This window comes from Megascapheus bottae, chromosome 16, assembly GCF_031878675.1.
Source record: "Megascapheus bottae isolate mThoBot1 chromosome 16, mThoBot2.hap1, whole genome shotgun sequence".
NCBI lineage: Eukaryota > Metazoa > Chordata > Mammalia > Rodentia > Geomyidae > Megascapheus > Megascapheus bottae.
The window spans coordinates 53,900,453-53,926,728 of NC_143524.1; the positions used below are offsets into that span (position 1 = coordinate 53,900,453).

The 26,276-nt window shown below is 41.1% G+C and overlaps 1 protein-coding gene across 5 annotated transcripts in view; it reads left to right on the forward strand.

Moving 5' to 3' along the window:
- Positions 1 to 14,567, forward strand: part of Ccdc83 (coiled-coil domain containing 83) — a 36,378-nt gene extending 21,811 nt beyond the window's left edge. For all 5 annotated transcript variants that reach the window (XM_090348561.1, XM_090348560.1, XM_090348564.1 and 2 more), the window contains 5 exons: positions 2,398 to 2,466; positions 7,977 to 8,098; positions 11,532 to 11,608; positions 12,469 to 12,647; positions 14,261 to 14,567. In XM_090348561.1, coding sequence (XP_090204687.1) covers positions 2,398 to 2,466; positions 7,977 to 8,098; positions 11,532 to 11,608; positions 12,469 to 12,647; positions 14,261 to 14,422 — 609 coding nt within the window. In that variant the 3' untranslated portion in view covers positions 14,423 to 14,567. The remainder of the gene's footprint in view (positions 1 to 2,397; positions 2,467 to 7,976; positions 8,099 to 11,531; positions 11,609 to 12,468; positions 12,648 to 14,260) is intronic.
- Positions 14,568 to 26,276: the final 11,709 nt, after the last annotated feature.

The window sequence follows — 26,276 nt, forward strand, 5'->3', positions numbered from 1 at the left end:
GTGTATATATATATATTCTTATGTATCTAAATCTAGGACATTGCACCGTACATGGCTGGTGCTTTCAAATTTTAGGACACAAACATTTTTTTTAAAAATTTCCTTATTTTATGTACAATATCTGGCTCCCACTCTCCTTCCCCCCTACAATAATTCTATTTACAAATTATCTCCTTTACCTGGGACACCCTTGTTTCAGAATCACACACATCTGGTAAGAGGGTTTTTTCTGAATTTGAGTTATTCCTGTTGGATCCCTGTTGACTCAGCTATTCTTACAATGTTACCTTCCTTTTACTCATTCCCACAAATACAGAGGATTATGGCGAAGCAATAGTTGGCTTGCCTAATGTACTACGTAACTGAACCTGACTAAGTGGTGAAATCGACCATTAAGTATCTGACCATGGTGGAGTTAATTTAAAATGTTTAAAAAACAGATAAGCCAGATGGCAGTGGCTCATGTCTATAATGCTAGCTAGGCTAGCATATAGCTTCTCCTATATATCACAGGACTTGTCCACATACTGCAAAAAGTATTCATTCAAGTAATGTGATCCTTATAGGGGTAGGGGCTTGCCTAGAGAAAATAGTTTCTGGAGAGCTTCTACTGCCCACTTGGTTTTACTACACTGCTCATGTTTGTTATTTTCTGGTGGGTTAATTGGATATGAGTCTTACAGGCTTTCCTGCCCAGGCTGGCTTTGAACTATGATCTCTGATCTCAGCCTCCTGAGTAGCTAGGATGACAGGGATGAGCCAGCAGTAATTGGCCTCGTGTTGTTTCTCTACATAATACTGAGCATTTGAATGTTTAGTTAGCACTTAGTTGAACTCCCTATAATCTGGTGCTGTCCAGATGTAACTACAGAATCACCTGTCAAAGTTTTGTTGTTGTTGTTGTTGTTTTGGTTTTTTTGTTTTTGTTTTTTGTTTTTTGGTTTTGGTTTTTAAACCCACATGGTGCCTGCATCTCATCCATTGAGATGCTAAGTTTATTTGATCTGAATATGTTTGGGGTTATGAACTTTTCAAAGTTTTCAGGACATTTTAATGTATAGCCACTGCTCTTATTGTTAGGAAATTTTTAGCCAACTAACTTTAGTTAGGATTTACTTCTTGACTTTGTTCAAATGAAACTGTATGTTTGAAGAAACAAATTATTAGTTGTAGCTGGAGGGCAAAAGTTACTGGTGCCTAGGAAATAGATGTCCATTCTTAGTTTATTAAATATGGTTTAAAGACTTTTTTAAAAATTAAAGCCTTCCAACTTAAAGACTTAACATAAATGTACCCTTCATATACTTATTAAATTGTTTATTTTGATGTTTATGATTTAGAATATATTTTTTATTTTTCTTTTCTGTTTTTTTTTCTGTGTGTGTTTGGAGGGTATGGGGGTGGGGGTGGGGTCCTAGGGCTTAAATTCAGGACTTGGCCATTGTCCCTATGCATCTTTTGCTCAAGGTTAGCTTCTCTACCATTTAAACTACATCTCCTCTTCCTCCTCCTCCTCCTTCTCCTTCTCCTTCTGCTTCTCCTCCTTCACCTCCTCCCACTTCTCCTCCTTCTCCTTCTTCTTCTTTTGTCACTCCTGGGCTTGAGCTCAGAGCTTGAACACTGTCCTTGGGCTTTCTCAAGGCTGGAATTTTACCACTTGAGCCATAGCACCTTTTTTGGCTTTTTTCCGAGGAATCAAACCCCAGTTTTTATGCATGCTAGGCAAGCATTCTACCACTAGGCCAAACTCCCAGCCCCACAACTCACTTCTTCCACTTAAACTACATCTCCACTTTTGGCTTCTTGTGGTGGTCAACTCCGAGTCCCATGGACTTTCCTGCCCCAGCTAACTTTAAACCTTGATCTTCAGATCTCAGCCCCCTGAGTAGCTAGGACTGCAGATGTGATCTGCCAGCACCCAGCTAAAATTTTTTTCTAAAGTATCTTTCTGAATTTCTCTTCTTTTGGTTCTGATTTTCTGATAGTGAATATTTAATTTGTAACATGCTATCTATATGAAACCATCTCATAGATACAGTGTCATAAAATTCTAGGCTGGGGATGTGGCACAGAAATAGAATATTTGCATATCATGTGTGAAGAAATAATACCATGTTTTAAAAAAGAGATAAGTCAAATGCCCATGGCTCATGCCTTTAATGCTAGCTACTTCAGCCCAGATAGGAAAGGCCATGAGACTCTTATCTCCAATTAACTACCGAAAGGCTGGAAGTAGAGCTGTGGCTCAGTTGTGCCAGCCTTGAGCTAAGAGACAACACCCAGGTTGTGATTCAGGCCCCCTCACCCTCATCCCCACCCACAAAAGAAAGATCAGATAAATTTTGTATCACCATTGTGAAGTGTCAATTTTTCCTTAACATAGAAACTTTCTTTTAGAATGCTGTAAAGTACATTGACAGGGGCAGTTATCGAGAGATCTGGGAGAATGACTGGTTAAAAAAAGAGGTAAGTGGAATTCATCAAAATCATTTTTTCTTTCGTGTGTATGGGAGTGACCCTGAGCTTTTATTTGCTCAAGGCTAGTGCTCTACCACTTTGAGCCAGAACACGACTTCTGGTTTTCTGGTGGTTAATTGGACATAAGAATCTCATGGATTTTCCTGCGCAGGAAGGCTTTGAATTCCAATCCTCAGATCTCAGCTTCCTGAGAGCTGGGATTACAGGCATAGGACACTAACATCCAGCTTCTTTCACAATTTTTAAACTGGAAATGGTTGCTTAATTATAAACTGAAGTCACGGGAAAGACACTGAAGTGAAATCCTATTTCTATTACTATTCTTATTCAGCACATATCATGAGAACAATCACAAGGGTTTACAATTCACTATATTCAAATACACACAGTTTCTTGCTGTCCTAAAAATGAGCCTCCTTCCTCCTGGGTTTTGTCTTCCAGACAAGATGCTTATCATGGAATCTTCTCTTTCCTTCTTGGAGCTCAAGGTGATTGCAAAAGGGCTGCAGTAGAGGATAGCATAGATCAGAGGGCACAGACACAAAGTTGGGGGACTTTCAGTTAATTCACAGCCCAGCAAAAGCATCTTCTAAGTTGTCTCTCACAGTCTTACCCTGCACTGAGACTTCGGAAGGAGACTGTTCTGGTCTTTTGGACAACACTGAGATCACAAATTCAGCCCTTTACCTGTGTTTAAGATGCCCCTGCTCACTGAGGCCTCTGTATCTCAACCCATCCTGATATCAGGTTCCCGTCTCATCTCTTCCTCCTCCTCATCTGCTCAGCCAGCTGTGCTGCCTTCCACAGAGCTGTGGGTCTCTGTGCACCAGCACTACAGCATGGCTCTGGCTGAGGTGGTGGGCTCTGGCTATTAATTCTTTGTTATGAGCTACTGTCCTGCTGTCTTCTTGTTGTCCATAATGATCCCTCCGTCATCATCTCCATGGCTTCTCTGCTCTCATCAGCCTGGTAAACTCCTCCTTCAGGCACAGACTTTGATAATTGTGTGAATCATTTTATTACCTCAGGATATCTTGAGGACGCCTTCATTCTTGTTTCTGAGACTGTTCTTGGTAAAATATGTTGAAAATGTGTCTGTCTATGCATCTGTGTCCTTTGGGTTTTTTTCAGTTGTATATTCTTGTCGCCTGATAAATAATCCATGCTAATTAAACATTTATTGAGTGAATATCATTGAATGTAGATTCACCCATTGAAGAGATGAATTATATACATAGCTTAGATCTTAGGTAAATAATTATAGGTGATCCTAGTTTTTGTTTGTTTTTTGTATTTTTTTTTTTTGCCAGTCCTGGGCTTGAGCTCAGGGTCTGAGCACTGTCCTTGAATTTTCTCAAGGCTAGAGCTCTACCACTTGAGCCTCAGCACCACTTCCAGCTTTTTTCCATGTGTGTGGTACCAAGGAATCGAACCCAGGTCTTTGTGCATCCTAGACGAGCACTGTACCACTAGGCCAAACTCCCAGCCCAATCCTAGTTATTCTAAAACTTTTGTGAATTATTAATATTGTGTTGAGATAGCAGACTGCATCCTGTCTCTCCTGAGGACTCTCTGAGTTAAAATTAAAGTATAACAAAGAATTCATCTACAAAGAGAATAGGAGAAATTAACAGGTGAAGTTTCAGTTATTTCCTAGAAGAAAAGCTGCCATGACAGCCTATGGTTGCATGGACCTGCAGGTAAGGTTTGGTCCAGTGTTGTAAGAGTATGACACAGGAGGTGCAAAATGTAATCTGTTTTGAGAAACATGGAAAATCTGCTCAGAGTTTGCAGAAATGGGAACTAGAACAGAAAACATGTGTGTTCCAGGATAGTGTACACGAGTAAGCATTTTTCCAAACCACCAGAACATTGGAATTATCCAACAAAAAGCTAATGTCTCCTGTAGACATGAGATACTTGTGTACAAATCAATACAAAATCCTTCCTATTGGATTTGGGAGCGTGGCTTAATAGTAGAGTATGAATCCTCCATACCATATAAACAGAAAAACCCAGAAGTGGCACTGTGGCTCAAGTGGCAGAACACTAGCCTTGACCAAAAGTGTCTAAGGACAGAACTCAGGTCCTGAGTTCAAGCCCAGGGACTGGCAAAAAAAAAAATGAAATCCAAATGAGGACAAAAACCAAAAAAAAACCCTCAAGATGTGCTAATAGCTAAACCATCCTAGGGCCTACTGCTGTTTAGCTACTCAAGAGAGAAAAAGACGCTCAAGATTCAAAGCCAGTCTGGGGGGGGGGGGCGGGGGGAATGTCCGTGAAACATCTTGAATTAACCAGCAAATGCCAGAGGGGAGATGTGGTTCAATGGTAGAGTGCCATCTACCAAAGCCAGAAACCTGAGCAAGAGCTTGAAGCCCTGAATCAAAGCCCAAGCATTGACATGTGCGTGTGTGTGTGTGTGTGTGTGTGTGTGTGTGTGTGTGTGTGTGTGTATACCTGTGCACACACAACTACACACAGTGTATTGGGAATCCCTTTAGTTCCTACAGTTTTAGTCAACTCTTAATTTTATAATATGTAATGCTTTAAAGAAAATGACCAAAAATTGTATTTAACTGTAAAGAAAGGCTGCAATTGGTGCCTTGACTTTGCTGAAACCACAATTACATTTTGCTTGCTTTTTTCCTTCTCATAATTCAGTGGAAACAAAAGAAAAATATTCCAAGTTTAATTTAATCATAGGAGAAAAGGGCTTAATAATAAAAGCAATAAAAGACTAATCTTTTTTTAAAAATTCAGATTTAATTCTTATTTCAATAAATATTCATTTTAGCATCATTAAAATTCACTTACAGAGTCAATGAAGATTATTTCTGGTTTGATGTTTTATTATAAGACTTAATTATTGCCCGTAAATAGAACAATGCATATCAATTTCTTTGGGGGCAGATTCAGAATGAGTAACAATGGATTATTTAATAATGGAATGCTTTAAAGACATTTCTCCATTTAACTTCTTTGAACAATAACCAGAATTCAGAGCCCTGGGAAGGGTACAGAGATTTCTTGTTGTATGAATTCATTATCTGGTTTTATTTATCATACTTATTAGGAAAATGAACAGAATTGAAATCTTCAAATGACTTAATAAATGGAAAACCTGAGAAACTAAATAAAGGAAAGAAGTTAGCATGAGGAGACCTAAGGCCATGGTAAAACTTTCAAAAGAAAATTTCAAAAACAGATATTTTATTCTAGATCTCAATTAGCAGGAACATTATTAGCATTAGCAAAATATTCTTTTCTGATTTCTATGTACGTCTTAGGTATTTGGGGGAAAGTGGTCTTCCAATCTTTTTCTCCTTTTCACTTTCTTACTCCAAAAAAGCTAAATATAGTCATACGATGATAAAAGTTAGAGCCACACACTACAGCCCTAGCTACTCAGGAGGCTGAGATCTGAAAATTCCGGTTCAAAGCCAGCCCAGCCAGGAAGGTCCATGAGATTCTCATCTCCAATTATCCATTAAAAAACAACATCCAAAAAACAAAAACAAAACAGAAGTGCAACTGTGGCTAAAGGGGTAAGAGTGCCAGCTCTGAGGGAAAAAGCTAAGGAACAGTGTTCAGGCCCTGAGTTCAAGCCTCAGTAGTAGTTATTATTTCCCTAAAAGTTTACAATACTGATAAGATCATTACTTAGTATCCTAAAGGGGAGTTGACATCATCAGATATTTCTGTCCTGGTTGTGAGATCCCTAACTGGGCCTTGTTCCCAACTTTGGAAAGAGACCCACAACCAGGTGTGCTGGCTGCAGGCATGCCATGCCCTTAGGTCAAACATTTTCAACTATTGTATTGTTTTCCTTAGGTTTGCAGGCTCTAACTTTAATTTCCTTCCCAACTGAGAATCATAAACTTTCCCTTAGGGCATTGAAGAGTGTAGGCAAGTTAATTATCTTTGAATGAATACACGAGATCCTGAAACTGCAACCCCCTCCCTGGCTTTGTATTATGGACTATTATGGACTTCAGTGGTTTTGCTATATTGCTAGATTTAGGCAGGTAAATGATGTATGCTTTCTAACACCAAACCACCAGCAATTATTGAGCCTCTTCTATGATACTGCTTTATAGTTAGTTGTGTTCTTATTCACTGAATTATAAATGGTGGTGAGAAGAAGCTTTGTCTCATTCACATTTGCATTCTGTATCTAGCTCAGAGCCATAATTTTCAGTAATCAAATGAATGCTTCAAGATCCTAAAGTGCAATTCAATGTTGGTAACATTGCAGAAAAGGTTGCCATTTCCTTCTCAGTTCTCAGCTGCTCTCTCTCAGAAGCAGTGGTGACTCTTTGCGTGTGTGTGTGCGTGCGTGTGTGTGTGTGTGTGTGTGTGTGTGTGTGTGTGTTCTGATCTCATTGCCTCTGTTCATTTTTTTTTCTATTCATCTCACCAACTCCTATTCTCTATCCTTAGTTCTAATTCTTCCACTCTTGTGATGTGTCCCACAAATACCTCCGCTGCTGAGATGGCACAGGGAAAAGTCAGGGGCTCTCTCAGGCAGCATCCATCAGTAGTTTCTTTCCACTGTCAGCTTTCTTTCCACAACAGTTATCAAAACGTACTTCAAAAATGGACGAGGAAGCTGGACTCTAGTGCCCTGTGCTTGTTAGCCTGGCTACTAGATTTCAGGAGGCTGAGATCTGAGGATTGTATAGTTTGAAGTCAGCCTAAGCAGAAAACTTCGAGATTCATTATTATTATTATTACTACTAATAATAGTATTTTGCCAGTCCTGGGGCTTGAACTCAGGGCCTGGGCACTGTCCTTGGACTTTCCTCACTTGAGCCAAAGCACCACTTCCACCTTTTTCTGTGTATATGGTACCAAGGAATCAAACCCAGGGTTTCATGCCTGCTAGGCAAGCACTCTACCATGCGGCCACACTCCTGGCCCTCGAGAGATTCTTATCTTCAATTAACCACCAAAAAGCCAGAGGTGGAGCTAAGTCACAAGTGGTAGGATCCAGCTTTGAACAGAAAAAGCTAAGTGACAGTGCCTAGGATCTGAGTGCAAGCCACAGTATCAGTGTTTGCATGTGCGTGCGTGCACGCTCGCCTAGAATCCTAGCTATATCATAAAAGTTTACAGAAAGGGCTACTAGATATGTGCTTCCCCCCCACCCCGTGTCACCAGTCTCTCTAGTATTGTTTGTAATTACCTTTTAATAGATTCTCATTGAGCTACCAGTATACCATACCAATAAGTTAATTGGCCTTGCTTAAATTCAGCAGTGCTTTTGAAGGGTAGACAAGGACAATTTCTATTCTTCTAGAAGAACTACCCACCAAACAAGTTCTGATAATTCCCTATCAGAGAGTCCCATTTCCCACTTAGTCCTTCTTACAAGAGGAAGGACCCCACAGGCCTTAGCACTTCCTCTCAGGAAAATGCACTTCCAAGAGCTGGATTAACTGAAGGAGACTAGAACTTGATTGATACTAACTCCCATTCTCTCCCTCTGTGAACAGATTGCAATCCACAAGAAGGAAGTTGAAGAACTAGAAAACACTGTTCATATACTGGAAGAAGAAAATTTGGTCCTAATAGATCAACTGTTCAACTGCAAACTTACGGATCTCAAAATACCCAGGTCAGAGTCCATGAACAGATCTAGACAGTGTTTTGTAGACATTTGTATCTGTAAAGAGTTAGGTTTTTTTTAATGTTTTAAATTTTTATTTTATTTTGGCAGTATTGGAGTTTGAATTCAGGGCTTCACATATGTTTGTTTTTTGTTTTTGCCAGTCCTGGGCTTGAGCTCAGGGCCTGAGCACTGTCCTTGGACTTTCTCAAGGCCAGAGCTCTATCACTTGAGCCTGAGTACCACTTCTAGCTTTTTTCTATGTATGTTGTACGGAGGAATTGAACCTGGGTCTTTGTGCATGCTAGGCAAGCACTCTACCACTAGGTCAAACTCCCAGCCAGAGAGTTGTTTCTTTTAAAGGTGGTTTAATTTTTCAATGTTTCAGCCAGATGGCAATAGAAAGGAAGGTTGGGATTATTATTGCTGAGCACTGTACAGTAGAGACATGGCTTACTTTGCCTACCAGTCATGTGTGATGTCATACACCAAGCACCAGCCAGCTTTTAGAAGGCCCCAGGCCAGCAAAGAAATGGTTGCGAATTAATATGCCTAACAGTGCAGTGAAATATAGAGGAGGTGCAGAGTTAGCACAAGGGAGTAGATGATTAAGGTTCTAGAAGCTTCTTAGAAATGCTTTGGACCTCTAGCTACCTTATATGCTATAGAATTCTCTATAGCATATGGTGAAATGACTTGGTAGGAGGAGAAACAGCTGGCATACCAAGTCCCAATAGTTCGTGGGCAGGAGACACCAGATGCATTGCTTTGTGTTTAAGAAGGTTAGGTTTTCACACCTGACTCCAAGGCTGTTAGGTTCATCGTGATGGGAAGCTGAGGCTCTTGAATATGGAATTAAAATTCCAAGTGGCAGGCATAATTTAGATAAAGAGAAATAAGACATAATCATAATTGGTTTACTGGACTCCTCCTGCACTTTGTACCCCCGAGCTGAGCCCTCTCCCTGAGAGGAGAGAGGTCTATAGTTCCAGAGACAAGGCTTGGTTTTGCCAGCCCTCCTTCCTGGCATCAGTCTCCAGCTCCACATGACTGTCCAGCCGCAAATTCTTGTCATCTTGCTGCTGCTGTCTTCCTTGTGATCTTGTCTAATCTACCAGCTGTCACTGCTGTGTAGCTTCTAACCCTGTTATATCTGCTATCCATTGTCCTCTTTTTTTTGAACTGGCCAGACCTCAGGACAGAGCTGCTTGCAAGGACAGGAAGGGAGATGTGAAACTTCTTTTCAGTGTTGGGGGGCCAGGGCCTTGTGCTGCTGCTGAGCTATACACAGCCCGATGTGAAACTTCACATGGAACTTTTCACTCCGCCATTTGCTATGCTAGATACAAATGAACCCTATCCTCTGCTTTCCCCACAACCCCCCAGAAAAGTCCACAGTGCTCACGACTGCAAACTCAATCCCCAGTGATTTTGTTTAGGGAGTGACATTGAGTTCTGCTTGTATTTATAATTACCTCTGATTTGGGGGAGGTGAAATCAAAGTATTTGAAAGGGAGAAAGCAAATGTATTTGTGGACATTGACTGGAGTCTCTGAGTACCTGGCTCTCCCGCACCATGTACTTTTTCTCTGTAACCAGTTTCCTCATTCTTATTTCATGTCTGCTTCCTTGCTGGCTTGTAAATTCCTTGAGGCTGCTGTTGAGAACATTTTAACAGGTCTGCATAATAGGGAAATGTGTTAATCCCGAGGAAGATAACCTGAGCGTATTCAGAAGCTGTACCTATTTCCAACTTGAAGAAAAAGAACACATAACACATCGAGTACCTATTACATGTGCACAGTAAAAGAAAAAGTAATAAAATTGAAAAATTGCGAAGTTTTAAATCCCCCAATTCTCACAATTTCTCACCTCAGTGGAGGCAGAGACGCTGTCAGTCAATCCCATATCTTCAGTTGTGTGTAAATCACTGTGTTGTCTACGGTTTCGTTGCCTTTAATGTTGTGAAAAATCTGTCTTCCAAAAAAGAAAATCCTATTCCAAACAAGTAAGATAAAAGCTATGCCTCTAGCATGCCTGTAATCCTAGCTACTCAGCAGGCTGAGATCTGAGGATCACAGTTCAAAGCCAGCCCAGGCACAAAAGTCTGTGAGACTCTTGTGTCCAATGAACCACCAGAAGACGGGATGTGTCACTGTGGCTCAAAGTGATAATGCACTAGCCTTGGGCTGAAGAGCTCAGGAACAGTGCCCAGGCCCAGAGTTCAAGCCCCATGACTGAAAAAAAGAAAAAAGGAAAGAAAGAAAGAGAGAGAGAAAGAAAGAAAGAAAGAAAGAAAGAAAGAAAGAAAGAAAGAAAGAAAGAAAGAAGAGATTTATACAGTTATGACATTTTTCATGCAAGGCATCCCCAACTCTTTTCCTACACAATTCACATGGAACATTATAGTATTTGATACACTGAGCTAAATAGACAAGGCAAGTGTCAACCAGAAATCACTCCTCTGGGACTCCAGTGCGCCAGTGCTAACTTAATATCATAATGCTTTTCAAACTGTTTTCTCTATCATTAAATATAAAATATTGCTGCCCAACAAATGGGACAGACAGAAGTGACCATAAACTAACAACTAAGAGATAACGCTTGATTTATGAAGGTTGTAACATGTAGGAAGGCTTAATTATTCATAATAGGAAAACCAGGAAGCAATTCTATAGCCTCAGACATATCTGCCCATAGATCAAACCTACACGTGAACTTTGTACTAAAAATTTTTTTCTTGTCCAGGTACTCAAGGCCTCAAGCTCTCACTTGACTTTTTTTTATGCCTGAGGCTCTTAACATTTGAACCATACTTCTAGTTCCAGCTTTTTGCTGGTTCCCAGATTTATCTGTCCAAGTTGACTCTGAACCTCAGGTCTCAACCTCTTGAGGAGTGCTCAGCCTGTTAAGCCTGTGAGAGTTTGTACATACGGAAATACTGAACATATTTAGTCAGTTATATTCATAGATGTCTGGATAACACTTCATACATGTGCTTTACATAATTGACAGCCCATAATTCAAGAGGTTTACTTGGTTGTTGAACTGCTGAGAAAAAGTGGTCATTCACACAGCTGCAGGGACCCGGTTTGCTCTTTTAGGCAAACCTCACAGCAATGTCCGCAGCAATTTTAAGGCACTGTTGCTGCACCCTTATCTTAGATTGCCCTTCCCATATCCCCAGCTCTGTCCTCGTAAACTGAGTCTTCAAGAGTCAGTTCAGGTTTCCTTTCCTTGGGAAGCCTTCCCTACTTCCTTCCTCCAGGAACTGTGGTTGCCCTCACATGGATCAGCTGTCACTTTAAACCTCTGCATACTGCTTGCTGTGAACCTTACATATATGAACAATCCTCTCATTTTTGCCTTTGTCTCTCCAGCATCCGGAGAGAAATGGAATACATTTATTGATTGACACTGGTTTTCTCATTTGTTCTTTCAGGAGACTCTATCTTACTCAAGCCACAGGGCAGGAAGTGCTACCTGGAGACCTGGTGGAGATCTCAGACAAACAAATAGGTGTTGTTTTATATATTACAGGGTTATTTTTTTCTCAATCAACAGCTACTGACCTTCTTTTATGGGCAGGTTTCCTGCAAAAGCTACTCAGGGCATAGATTTCATATCAGCTCCTCCAGACTTCATGCTATGTGTGTTCTAGTCTACCCTCTCTCCTTCCCTCCCTCTCCCTTCCTGCCTTTCTCCCTTCCCCTCATCCTTCCTCCCTCATCTGTCTGTCTGTCTGTCGGTCTGTCTGTCTTTCTCCCTCTCACACACATCTCTTCTTTCTTTTGTCTCACTGTATAAGAGGCTGGCCTTGAACTCAAGATCTCCTGCCTCAACTTCTCTAGTGCTAGAATTACAGGCAAGCACCATTGTACTTAGTTTCTAATACCAGTTCCAAATTGCACTCACCTTGTTTCATAATGAATTAGACAGTTACTAGTGAAAAGGGACAGAAATAGTCTGGGTTCCAGTTTAGCCAACCAAAAGCCTTATTTGTTTCTGAATGTTACTGGACTTACTAGCTAACAGAAGGAAATATACTCTGGACTTTCTTAAAATGAGGCTGCTTCTTTAATCAATAAGTTATCTCTCTCTCTTTCTCTGTATATATATATATATATATATATATATATATATATTCCACCTACTCCTCCCTCCCCCAACTTCTTTTTCTCCAGTGCTGAGATTGAACCCAGGGCTTTACATGCTAAGCAGGAACTACCATTGAGCTATACTCCCACCTCCAAATGTTACATTTCTGATGTGCAAAGTTCTTTAGAATTTAAAAAAAAATGTGGCAAAGGGCCTATTGAAGGTTATTTTCAAATCTTTTCACAATGTGTACCATATTCATTGCTTTGTGTTCATCACAGAAAAGCCATCAGAATTAGAAATTCCAGACTTGAGATTCTTGGATATGACTGGTGACTTCAGACTTAAAGACAGCACTGATGAGGTTTCACACCTTGAGACCCAGGAGTTGGGTTCATGCACAGAGGCTGGCGAGTCTCCTCTCAAGTACTTACTGTATGAGGATGAACGGGATTTCAAGGTAAGATCTGTGAGCACATCTGGGCACCAGAGGTGTACACCTGCAGTCCTAGAGAATTGTGGTTCAAAGCAGCCTATGCAGGAATGTCTGAGAGACTGTCATCTCCAATTAACCAGCAGAAAGCCAGGGGGTGAGGGGGGGTGTAGCTCAAGTACTGTAGAGTACCAGCCTTGAGCAAATGAGCTAAGCAAGGGCATGAGGCCCGGGCTCAATCCCTAGTATAGGCAGCTCAGCTCACCAAACTCCCATTATGTCACCACCACTGCAGACTGTTAGACAACTGTACACAAATCCCACACTGATACCATTAGTTTGAGTGCATGGCATATTTACTTCCATACGAATGGGTTTCATTTTTATTTTTTGCTATTATGTTTTATTATTACTTATTACTTTTTGTTATTATAAAGGTGATATACAGAGGGCTTATAGTTACATAAGTAGGGTAAAGAGTACATTTCTTGTGGCCTCACCTAGCATGTATGAAGCCCTAGGTTCAATTCGTTGGTACACAGAAAAGGCCAGAAGTGGTGCTATGGCTCAAGTGGTAGAGCACTAGCCTGAAAAAAAAAAAAAACAGGGAAAGTGCCCAGGCCCTGAGTTCAAGCCCTAGGACTGGCAAGCAAAACAGACTACATTTCTTTTTGGACAACATCACCCCTTGACTCTGTTTTTTTCCTTTCACATTTTTGTTATTTTCGAGACAGTCTTGCTGTGTAAACTAGGTAGTTTACAATATAATCCAGGTCGTCTCAAACTTGTGATTCTCTCCCCTCCATTTCTGAGTGCTGCGATTACAGGTACACACCATTGTGCCTGGCTCATGTGAGTTTTTTTTTTTTTAATGTGGTAGAACTGCCATGTCTTTAGTGTGTATAGTGGGCAGATCTCCATCAATTTCCATTTCTCTTAACAGTTGAATAGTCTGAAGATGAAATACAAGTGTAAGCAGTCTTGGGAAGTAAAATGTTGCCTCCTTCTTCTCATACTTTGATTCTGGGAGCTCTTTATTTTGAACTCGACTGGATGTCAGGATGTTTGGGAATTTAAGGGGCAAACCAGGAAATGAACTCTCAAACATACCCAGATAGTAGCCCCTATCGTCAGATGGTTCACAGGGTAATAGATGACAACAAGTAATAACGTCAGCATTAACTGTGTCAAGAGGAAACATAGCACCTTCATCCACTCTCTAGTCTGTGCTTACCCCTTCACCTCAGCACTTAACATTCACGGCTGGCACTTTGCTGAAGAAGCAAAGGACAGTGGTGGTTTGGAAGGTCCCTTGAGCCACAGTGCCACTTCTGGTTTTCTAATGGTTAATTGAAGATAAGAGTCTAATGGATTTTAGTGCCCGGGCTGGCTTTGAACCATGATCCTGAGTAGGTAGGATTATAGGTGTGAACTACCAAGCCTGGCTGCTGTGGAATTTTTATACAAATGTGCAGTGTAGTTGTTTTCGTTTTACAGTGATTTTCCTATTTCATGTGGAATTCAGCACTCAAGCTCACAGGACCATTGCAATGTCAGTGCAAGGTCAAGTATAATCAAGAAAGCCTAATCTACCAAGGTGGACTTACCAAGTAACCTGCTTTCTTGTGTCTCTCCACTAGGATTATTCAAACCTGGGTCCCTTGGCAGTGAAGTTTATGAGTGTGCAGAGCAAGAAAATGCCTATTCATTTTGAAGAAAAGGAAATTCCCATCAAATCATATGAGGAGAACAGGAGCCCAGAAACCCACATCACTTACAAGATGACAAAGTCTTTTCTCTAAGGCTATAGCGACACGGTGAACACAACTTGCCCTTAATGCCTCAGGGATCAAAAGTCCCAGTTGCTCATTTGATTTATACTTTGGTCCATTTTTGAGCTTGTTATTTCAAAAAGTCACAATTACATTTAAAACTCCAAGTGTCTAATATTCAGCTTTTCATTTACTTGTGTGGCATGAGTGTAAAAGAACACTGTGGTTTGTCTCTCTAAGCATTATTCAGAAGCAAAACGGTTGGTTCAAGGTGGCATCTAGTCCTTTCCACACTTAAAAAATTGGCTGTTAGGGGCCAGGAGTTTGGCCTAGTTGGTAGTGTGCTTGCCTAGCATGCACCAAGACCAGAGATCGATTTCTTGGTACCATACACATGGAAAAAAGCCAGAAGTGGTGCTGAGGCTCAACTGGTAGAGCTCTAGCCTTGAGAAAAGTCCAAGGACAATGCTCAGGCCCTGAGCTCAAGCCTAGGACCAGCAAAAAATAAAAAAATAAAATAAAAAATAAAAAAATAAAAATTAAATAAATAAAAGTTTGCTGTTAATCCAAGATTCCAGTATGAAGTAGTTCAATTTGAGATGTTTCTATCTGGGTGCCAGTGGCTCATGCCTGTAATCCTACCTATTCAAGAGGCTGAGATTTGAGGATCATGGTGAATGTTATCTCCAATTAACTAGCAAAAACCTGGAAGTAGACCTGTGATTAAAGTGGTAGACCTTCAGCCTTGAATGAAAAAAACTAAGGGACAGTGCCCAGGCCCCAAGTTCAAGCCCTACTTTTGGCACACATTAAAAAAAAGTTTCTTGGGGCAGGGAGTTTGGCCTAGTGGTAGAGTGCTTGCCTAGCATGCATGAAGACCCGGGTTCAATTTCTTGGTACCACATACATAAAAAAAAGTCGGAAGTGGTGCTGAGGCTCAAGTGGTAGAGCTCTAGCCTTGAGAAAAGTCCAAGGTCAGTGCTCAAGCCCAGGACTGACAAAAAAAAAGTTTCTAAAGAAAATTTTAAAGTTTGCCTAGCATTGACTGTACATCTTCCCCTCTTATGGTACAGAATGATACCTAACCTCTTCAACCTAACCTAATAACTAGCAAAAAAAAAACAGTTGAATGAATTGAAAGATGTTAATTTGGTGATGTAGCTGATTTGTCATCTATATCACATGTACGCTTGAGTCCCTTTGTAAGGTAGTGACATTTCCCCCTTCTAAGTCCTTCTAAGCCGGCAGTGCTTTTTTGGGTCCTTAGGACCAGACACCCCCATACCTGCCTTATTTCTGTAATTCCCACTGAGGAAATGCACCATCAGAGGCAGCTGTTACTGACCTTTTGTGTAGGGACAGCACTTCCCTGAGCCTTGTAGAAACCTTTTACTCTTCCTGTTCATTCCCTCTGTCTCAAATGTTGCTCATATCATACACTCCCCGCGTCACCATTAAAGCAACAACAAAAAAGAACTGGCTATCTTTCTCACACCCCTTTCAGGGTAGTGCCATGGCTAACTGAACACCTTCAAGCGTCTTGAATCTCTATTGTGTTCAGCGCTTCCACCCCTTTGTATTCTCTCTCAAACCTTGCAAATATGCCCACGAAACAACAGTCAACAAATGCCCCTCCTGGAACTTTCCTTTCCTTTTTAGTCTTGACACGCACCAGCCACCACTGCCTTTGAAAGTGCTGCGCCCGTTCCCCAAGTTTTATGGGGCCTGAATGCCTTTACCACATCAGTGCCTCTTTCTTCATTCTCAGAAAACCAACCACAAAACCACACACTCTACAACAATCATGGCAATGATCATCCTTGTTACTCTTCTGAATGAGCTTTACCTGGGCATGTTAGCCCAATGAAAGATTCCTTTCTAGTTATATACCTACTATCTGGCGAATGTAACTGTAACCCCTCAATACATTACCTCAATAATAAAAAAGATTCCTTTCCCCTCCAGGCCCATATACATGCCCTCCAAACATATACATCAGTACACAAGCATACAAATTATTGGATGTATGAATATGTTTTATTCTATCATTCCAGAATAACTCAAATCCTTTATGTCACAAAGGGTCACCTTTAAGGAATGCAGCTACTGCTGTCTCTTGCTTTGACTTCTTCTAGAGGTTTTCTTGCAGGAAACCAAAGAGAAGTGAGATTTGGGAGAGCTGGGTCCTGCCATCAAAGGCCACACAGCTGTTGTAAAGCTCACTTAGAACTGTTTTGTAGGTCCAGTAGCCACGTGCCCTTTGTCCCTTGAAGTGGAAATAGTTTCTATAAAGTTGCTATCCCAAGGCAGTTTCCACCATCTCATTTAGTTTCCCTTAATCCTATCCTATTTCCTCTGTTAAATTTTAAGTACTTGGTTTGAATGTACCCTTTGTCTTCTACTGAGACAAGCTAAGACTGGAGATAAAGATCTGGGAATTAACTCACTGAATTTAAAGCCAGGAAAGTTTAGACACTACCTAGAGGCTGAGTGTCAAAAGTAAAAAAGCCAAAGATACACCTGGGATTTTCTTTCTGTTAGTTGGGACCTGAAACAAAAAGGCATCACCCACTAGAGACTTAAAACAGAGATAGACCAAGTCTAAGTAAAATTGTACATTAGCTCGGATCCTGCTCAATTCCTAATTGGCTTGAAATGTTTTTGGTTTTTTTTACCCAATATGAAACAATGTAAAGGATAGTAAACCCTTTGTGTTTTAGACACAAACTTCTTTTTTTATATACAATTTCCAGCACACTAAACATATGCAAATGTACAAATAAAAGATACAGGAAAATAAAACCATGAATCTGAAAAAAAGAGCCACATAGTTGACCTATAAACCACCTAGGAAGACAAGTCAATAGACTAGGACTTTTAAAAAATGTACTATTAAAGAGCCGGGAGCGTGACCTAGTAGAGTGCTCACCTACTATGCACACAGCTCTGGGTTCAATTCTTTGGTATCACATACACAGAAAAAAGTAGAAATGGTGCTGTGGCTCAAGGATAGAGCACTAGCCTTGAGAAAGCCCAAGGAAAGTGCCCAGGACCTTAATTCAAGTCCAGGACTAGAAAAAATACTATTGAAGAAAATCAAGGAGAAAATAAAAATATGAAGAATTTCAACAGAGAATAAGACTTAATATCTTACATATACATATATAATATATACGTTATATATACTATATATACATATATAATCCCAGCCAGGAATGGTGGAACATGCAGGCAGAAGAGGCATAAATTCAAGGCTACCTTAACCCTATCTCAAAAAATAATAAAACTATCTGGGCACAGGTGGCTCACACCTATAATCCTAGCCACTCAGGAGGCTGAGATTTGAGGATCATGGCTCATAGCTGGCCCAAGAACAAAAGGCTGCAAGAAGGCTTCAAGATTCTTATCTCTAATTAACCACCAGAAAACCAGAAGTGGTGCTGTGGCTCAAAGTGGTAGAGTGCTAGCTTTGAGCTGAAGAGCTCAGGGACAGCACCCAGGCCCAGAGTTCAAGCCCCACTATTGATAAACAAAAACTACCCTCAAATATCCTTTACTTGGAAATACACAAAATCTGAAAATTGTCTTAAAAATTGGATAGGTTTAATGCTAGACTGGATACAGAAGCGACAAGGTTTAGTAAGTCAATATCCCCAAATAGTCCCAGTCCCAGAGTGATTCTAGAAAATACAGTATGGTAACCGCACTGTATTAAATACATAGCAGTAGCATACCAACAAGGGGGCTAGCAGGAAAAAAAAACTAAGGCACACTGGATGAGTCTTGCAAAACTGATGAAATTCATCTATAGATTTCAAGTGCTCAACAAATATCAACCACAATGAACATTAAAGACAAAGCTGGGACTGGTGGCTCACACCTGTCTGCAATCCTAGCTACTCGGGAGACTGAGAGTTGAGGAACAAGGCTAAAGCCAGCCCAGGAAAGACAATGAACCAGCAGAATGCCAGAAAGAGGTGTGGCTCAAGTAGTAGAGGGCCAACCATGAAAAAGCATAGGCCCCAAGTTCAAGTCCCAGTAATAGCATGCACACACACGTTTGAGCACACACATGTGTATGTGCCACACACATACACAGAGAAAAACCTCACAAAGATAAACTAATGTCAAAGGAAAATCTTTAAGGCAGCTCAAGAGGAGAAATAGTAATTTTCAAGGAAGCAACACAGACTTCAAGGCAGATCTTTCAGCTGAAATTACAGAAGAAAGAAGACAATGTAAAAATACCTGTGCAGTACTGAAAGGGTGGGGGAAAAGCCAATCCAGAATTCATACAGGAAAAAAAAAAATTCCCAGGGCTGGGAGCACGGCCTAGCAGTAGAGTGCTCACCCAGCATGCATGTAGCCCTGGGTTTGATTCCTCAGTGCCACATATACAGAAAAAGCCAGAAGTGGTGATGTGACTCAAGTGGTAGAGAGCTAGATTTGTGCAAAAAGTGTCCAAGGACAGTGCTCAGGCCCCGAGTTCAAGCCCTAAGACTGACAACAACAATAATAATCATTTACAAACACATAATGGCAAACCTGAACTACACAAAGTATTGAAATGTGTCCCGGTTGACACAGAAGCTGTAGGAAGAAAGAAAGGGCAGAAGAAAAAGGAATCTTTTAGTAAATCTTTAAAACCTCGCATGTTTAAAACTATTAACCTATTGTGGAACCTAATACAAGGAAGCAAACCAACAACAATAGCACAAAGGGCAGCTGGAAGTGGTTAGAATGTTTGGAAAATAATAAAAATGCTAGTTCATGCTAAACTATTTTGAGGAGGTATATTATAGGGTAACCAAGAAAATAAAAAAATACAGGTCAAAAGTTACAAGATGATGAAATTCAATGGAATAGTAAGATATATATATATATATATATATATTATTTCATGATCATCCTATCTCAGCCTCACTATGCCTAGCCATCACCACATTCGGTTTTAAAAGTACTTGCTTTATATTTTGAGAAAAGAAGGTAGAGAAGTTGAAGTAAGGAATCAAAGACAAAACATGAATAGGAAAATACAAGGACTCCTCTTACAAGGCCAATAATAGAGAAGCAATCCATCACATGATTCTCTGTCTCTCAGAGCTATAAACCAAGTGCTATCTTGGCATGGGACATATTTTTGGTTGTTTTCTTTCGTTTTGTAGGTCACGAGGCTTGAAGTCTGGATCTGGGCATTGTCCCTGAGCTCTTACAGCTCAAGGCTAGTGTTCTACCATTTGAGCCACAGTGTCACTTCCAGTTTTCTGGTAGTTAACTGGAGATAAGAGTTTCACAGACTTTTGTTCCCAGGCAGGATTTGAACCATGATCCTCAGATCTCAGCCTCCTGGGTATTATTTGAGACTGAGCTACTCTGATCTGAAAACAGGGGCCACGCCTAAGTGCAGAAGCCTGGAGACACCATTTGACAATGACTGGGCGAGAGACAGCCATGAGAAAGTCACAGACAGAGAACTGGATGAAGACCTGTTGAGTTTATAAAGCAGAGAGTTCAGTTAGAGCAATCAGTGGTGAGTGGCCCCACTCTCTATTTCAAAGAGCTGGTGGATTATTGTGGTGTCTATAGAGCTCTGAGCTCAATACTTACCCAATGTCTTCCCTCTTGCAGGTTTGTTTACTGCAGGGCAGGATCTGAAAATGCTGAGCCAGGCAGGCGGTGCCAGGTTGTCAGTTCTTTCCTTTCAGCGGAGAACCCAGTGCTGTATTGGTGGGGCCAGCCCTTGGCTTGGACACTCGCTGCCCCTGGGTGCACACAGTGAGTGGGAACTGGGTTGGCCTGCAGGCTGCAAGTTAATTGAGGACATCAGTGGCTACCGGTGTGCTAAGAGGGAACTTCTAAGGTGAAAGCAGTGGCTGGAACTCTTCTGCTGGAGCCATACCTCCCATTCCAGCTTTTTGCTGTCTCATAAATTTGTCTACTTGGGCTGCCTCTGAACTCAGATCTCAGTCCCTTGAGTGGCTAGAATTATAGACATGAGCCACTGGCACCCTGAAAAATAACAATTCTAACTAAAGATAAAAATCCTCTACAAAGTAGAAAGCATCTTGAAGATATTAGAAGATATGACCTCTCACACTCACAGATCAGAATTAATACACACACACATATTTTTCTTGGCCTGTCTTGGAGCTTGAACTCAGGGCTTGAGCATTATCCTTGGGCTTTCTCAAGGCTAGCACTCTACCACTTGAGCCACAGCACCACTTCCAGCTTTATCTGTGTATGTGATATGGAAGAATCAAACCCAGGACTTTGTGCATGCTAGGTGAGCACTCTACCTGTAGGCTTTACTCCCAGCCCCTGGAATTAATATTTTTAAAATGATTGTATTGCCAAAAGTGATCTACAATTTGCAACAAAATTCCAATGATGTGCTTCACAGAATCAGAAATATCATTCCAAGTGCTCATAATAAGGAAGCACAAAAGATGTCAAGTCATCAAAGAGAGGCAGAGAGAAAATCACAATACTCGGTTTCAAATGATACTCAGAGCCATGGTAACAAAAACAGTATAGTATTGGTACAACAATACATAGATCAGTGAAACAGAGGATCCAGAAATAATCTCCTGCAATTTCAGTAACATGATTCTTGACAAAGACGCCAGAAACATATGCTGTAGAGAAGAGTTTCTTCAATAAATGGTGCTGAGAAAACTGAATCCACATGGAGAACTACTGTAGAAAAATCAAAGAATATAACAACTCCAGAAGATCAAAGACCTTAATGAAAGACACAAAACTCTGAGATGACAACAGGGAAGCCTAGAGAAAAAAACTTAACACATGAGAATAGACAAGGATTCCAATACTTCCAGAAATAATAATGAGAACAGACAAGCGGATCTTTATCACATTAAAAAAGTTTCTGCACAGCAAACTGTATAGAATGGAAGGAAGGCTTTACCATCTATTCACCTGATAGGGGGTTAATAACAAAACAAGTCAAATTATTAAACACCAAAAGAATAAAAAGTTCAAAGAGCAAATAATTTAACCAATAAATAAAAGACCTGCACAGACATTTCCCCAAAGTAAAAATACAAATGGCCAATAATATGGTCAATATATATATATATATATATATATATATATATATATAGAGAGAGAGAGAGAGAGAGAGAGAGAGAGAGATGAAAATATGTGGAAACCCAACATTTTGCACAATTAGAATATGCTGTTTCCGTGTGTATATGAATGAGTACTAGGGTTTAAACTCAGGGCCTTGAACTACATCTCCACTTCAAGCTTACTAGTTAACTGGCAATGTCTCACAGATTTTCCTGCCTAGGCTGGCTTCCAACCTTGTCCCTCAGATCTCTGCCACCTAAGTAATGATTACAGGTGTGAGTTCCCAGTAAAGAAACTTTTTGTCAGTTGTGGGACTTGAACTCTGGGCCTTGAGCTCTTCAGCTCAAGGCTACTACCCTGTTCCTTGAGCCACCGGGCCACTTTGTTTTCTGGTGGTTAATTGCAGATGAGTCTCAACAACTGCTGTGCCTAGGCTGGCTTTGAACCTTGATCCTCAGATCTCAGCCTCCTGAGTAACTAGGATTACAGGTGTGAGCCACCGTGCCCAGCCTCCACCCAAGAGATTTTTCTATGCCAATGTGGAGCATGAATTCAGGGCCCAATGCCCTAGCTTAGCTTTTTCACTGAGGTCTGACACTACCACAGGAGCCACAGCCTCACTGACGTTTTCATCCAAAGGCTCAAAACACACTGGCAGGAACGAACGAATCAGTTGCCACTTGGGGTGAGGCCTGGTTGGCAGCTCTAGGAGGAACCTCTGATCCGTGATGGCCTGTGGAGTCCAGTACTAAAGCTAGGCCCCAAGTGCTTATGTGTGTGAAGAACCAGGACTCGGCCATATTTGTTTCTGAGCCTTGCAGTGAAGACACTGGAGTGATTCAAGGAACAGGGAGGCTAGGGCATTTTTGTAGCAATAAAGGGCTGTTTAAGTCCTTTTGCCCCTTGCTAATTTCACTAGGCCTCAATAACAGTTCTCTATGTTTTTCTTGGATGAACGAGGCTTTTGCACTAAAAGCAAGGAAATATGCCCTCAGGCAACAGAGGCTTTCTAAATATTAGTGACTTTCAGTATTTCAAGGTGGCTGAGATTCCCAGGAGAGAGGCTACTTTTTTGTCACCATGATGTTTACATGTTGCTCTTATTGAAGTAAGTGCTAAAAAGCTTTCAGAGTCTTAAAAAAGGCGGGGAGGGGCTCTAAATGGAAAAGGTTTTCAGACTTTTAGCCTAGTAAATGATTTTTACAGCAGCTGCAAACTCAGATGTTGTCACTGATTCTTAGCAGGCTTTGTCAGCATCCTTCCTCTTGTCCTGTAGTGAACTCGCTGACCTCTTGCCTTCTTGAGTTACTGCCATTTTTTTTTTTTGGTAGTCTCAGCTATAAAAATATGCTAGCACTGGCAACATTTTTCTTCTAAGAGGAATGGAAATCAACTATGTTAGAATTCCCTCTACACACAACTGGTCCAACTTTTAAGGTTCTCAGACACTGAATCAAGGATTGCCATTCTAAACCAGGCACCATTGGTCCACACATGTAATCTTAACTACTCAAGAGGCTGAGATCTGAGGATCATGATTTGAAGCTAGCTCCAGGAAGAAAAGACCAAGACTCTATCTCCAATTAACTAGCAAAAAGCTGGACTGGAGGCATGGCTCAAGTGGTAGAGGGCCAACAGTGAAAGCACTAGACTCAGTTAAAGCCCTGGACAATAAAAACTCAAACAAGAAAAAGCCAAAAAGTAAAAATCTGGCAAGTCTTTTGGCAAAAATCACATGGGCATAAAACTTACCTTCAAATCTTATATACTTTTTCTTCCCCAACCCCCATACCACTCCTTTTTCTATACCAATACATTCATCTAGTTGTCTCAGCTCATTACATGGTCTTCTAAAGATTATTTCTGGCTTCCTTTGTAGTGATACAACAAAGTTGTGGCCTATGGGATGCTGACAGAAGTTGTACAGAGTTTGAATGAGGAGTTCTTTCTTCATCCTGTTGCTTCAGCTGTGATTATGCAGCTCAGCCGTGTTGGATGCAATGCGAAGAGTGACACCTGTGCAAAGAGCTTGCCCAGTGTGTGTACACAAGGGAATTACAAAGTGAGGGTGGCTGAGGGGAGAGTTGCGGTGTGGCTGCGAGATGTGTTAACAGTAGGAACTGTGGAACCAGCAATCTAACACCCACTAAAGGTGGACACCCAAAATGTGTGGAGCTTACTTCCACACTCATGAAGGAAAATAGCTATTTTGTTGTGATCATTGATATTGAGTTTTGTTATATAAGATAATGTGTTCAGCTCAGCGGGGTACTGGTGGCTCATGCCTATAATCCCAGCTATTCAGGAAATGGAGATGAGAAAATTGTGGTTCAAAGACAGCCTGTGAGATTCTTTATCTCCAATTTAACTACCAGAAAAGTGGACACATAGGCTGTAGCTCCAAGTGGTAGAACACTATCCTTGAGTGAAAAAGTCAGGGACAGTGTCCAGGCCCTGAGTTCAAGCCCCACAACAAATAAAAAGTACCTTCCAAGACTAAGATTTTAAAAAGTTGGACATGGTGCTACATGCCTACTACATAGGAAGCAGAGCTACAAAACTGAGATCCTATCTACAAAATAAGCCATCAAAGGCTGAGTGTGGCTCAAGGGTGAGGGAGGGGAGCCCTAGAATGTGAGTTCAGTTTGGGGAAAGGCCCCATACTGCTTCCCACCAAAGGCCTGAACTACATTCAAAAGTATCCCTGGGGACTGAACTGAGGGCCTGGGCCTGAGCACTGTTCTTGGGCTTTTCATTAAGGTTAGTACTCTACCACTTGAGCCATAGCACCAGGAATTGAAGCTGGGTCTTTGTGCATGCTAGGCAATTACTCTCCGGTAGGTTCTTTTTAAAAATATTTTTTAAAGCTAACCAAAATAGTTTTAATAAGTTTCCTCAGAAGTTGGGGTATAGGACAGTGACAGCCATACCTAATAAGTTCAAGACACTGGGTCCCATTCCAAGCACCAAACTCACCCCCAAAACAAAACAAAAACCCAAAACCAAATAAACAGGACCAGAGGCTTGGGTGGCACAGGGCATGTGCAATCTGGGATTCGGTACTCTGCTTTGGAAGCCAACAGATATGATGCCCCGAGAGGGCAGTCCTAAAGCACTGAAAAGATTCTTGATACTGATAGTCAACTTAAATGTACCTTCTCACTGGTCCTTTGTCAATGCTACTATGCAATCCTCTGACACACGTACTGCCACCTCCACACAGATAACTGGCTGAAGAAAATCTAGCAACTTTCCCAACGTGGCCCAGCTAGTTAGTAGAGCCAGGATTTGAACACAAGCTGTGAACTGCCAACTTTTCTACATCCCTCTTAAATATGATGTTTTGAGGCTTTCTTGTGACAAGCTGTTGCCAATGTTCCCACTGAATAAATCTAACATTTTTATGAGGTACGTTTATCATTCTGTATTCTCATCTCCGTAAGATATGCATCTACATCTCTGTAAAGTGTTCCCTCCGTACTCCAGGCTTTGTTTGCCTTTCTTCAATCTCCCCTCACACCAGCAGGCTGGAGGGTGGTTATGAGTTAGGCCACAAGGGTTTCATCTCAAAGCTCAACACAGAAGGCCACATATGGTAGCGCACACTTGTAATCCTAGTTCTTGGAAGTGGAGGCAGGCAGGCTACAAGTACTCCTCAGAAAAATACCAAAACGCCCATAACTAGAATAGTTAGAAAAGGAAGAGAAATTCAGCTGGGTATTGGTTGTACACACCTGTAATCCCAGCTATTTGAGATGGAGTCTGGGAAAACTGGGGTTTGAGGCCAGCATAGCTAACAGTGGAGCATCATCTCAAAAAAACCAATTTATTTTCTCAACCATATGAAAGGCATTAACAAAGTGTCTTTTCCCTTATAAAAGGTTGGAGTGGAAATAAGAACAGGCCAGCTCTCAGGAGACTGATCTGAGAACGGCTGTTCAAAGCCAGGCTGGGTGTTCTTAGCTCCAGTCAATGACTCAAAGCCATTGGGAAGCACCACTCTAAGTTCTACTTGATCTTTTAGGTTATTACCAAAGACAAACTCTTCTTGCTGGACATTAGTATTTCTTCAATGAACTGTTTCCTTACACCACTCTTTTCCTACGTGAATCCATCTAGTTACGTATAATTTCTGAGCTCTTGTAATTCCCTGTATTTATATTATTAAGCTCCTATGGAAATTTATTATGGGATCCCTCCTGCTTCTCCCTAGCACTTATTTTAACATCTGATAATTTAGACTTCCTGTCCTATTCTCTGGTTTTAATTGACTCTGTTTTTCTAAGACAAAGGACTCTCCATTTCTACTTTTGACACTGTAAATCCTGTCCATAATAAAGTTCTGCATATCAGTAGTTGTCATAAAAGGTCAGTTAGCACTTGAAAAACCAAACAGTAAAGGGCAGGTAGCTCATGCCTCTATTTTTTTTCTTTTTCTTTTTTTGCCAGTCCTGGGCTTGAGCTCTGGGCCTGAGCACTGTCCTTGGGGTTTCTCAAGGCTGGAGCTCTACCACTTGAGGCACACCACGTCTGGCTTTTTCTACCTATGTGGTACCAAGGAATAGAACCTAGGTCTTCATGCAGGCTAGGCAAGCACTTTACCAGTAGGCCAAACTCTTGGCCCCTCATGGTTGTAATTTTAACAGGAGGTCAAGATCTGATAATCAAGGCTTGACGCCAGTCTGGGCAAGAATAGTCTATCTTTAGCTCCAATAAACTACTAACAGCTTTGAGTCCAGATGAATGGAACAGGAGAACACTTACAACTGGATCCCTCCTTGTCTGTACCTTC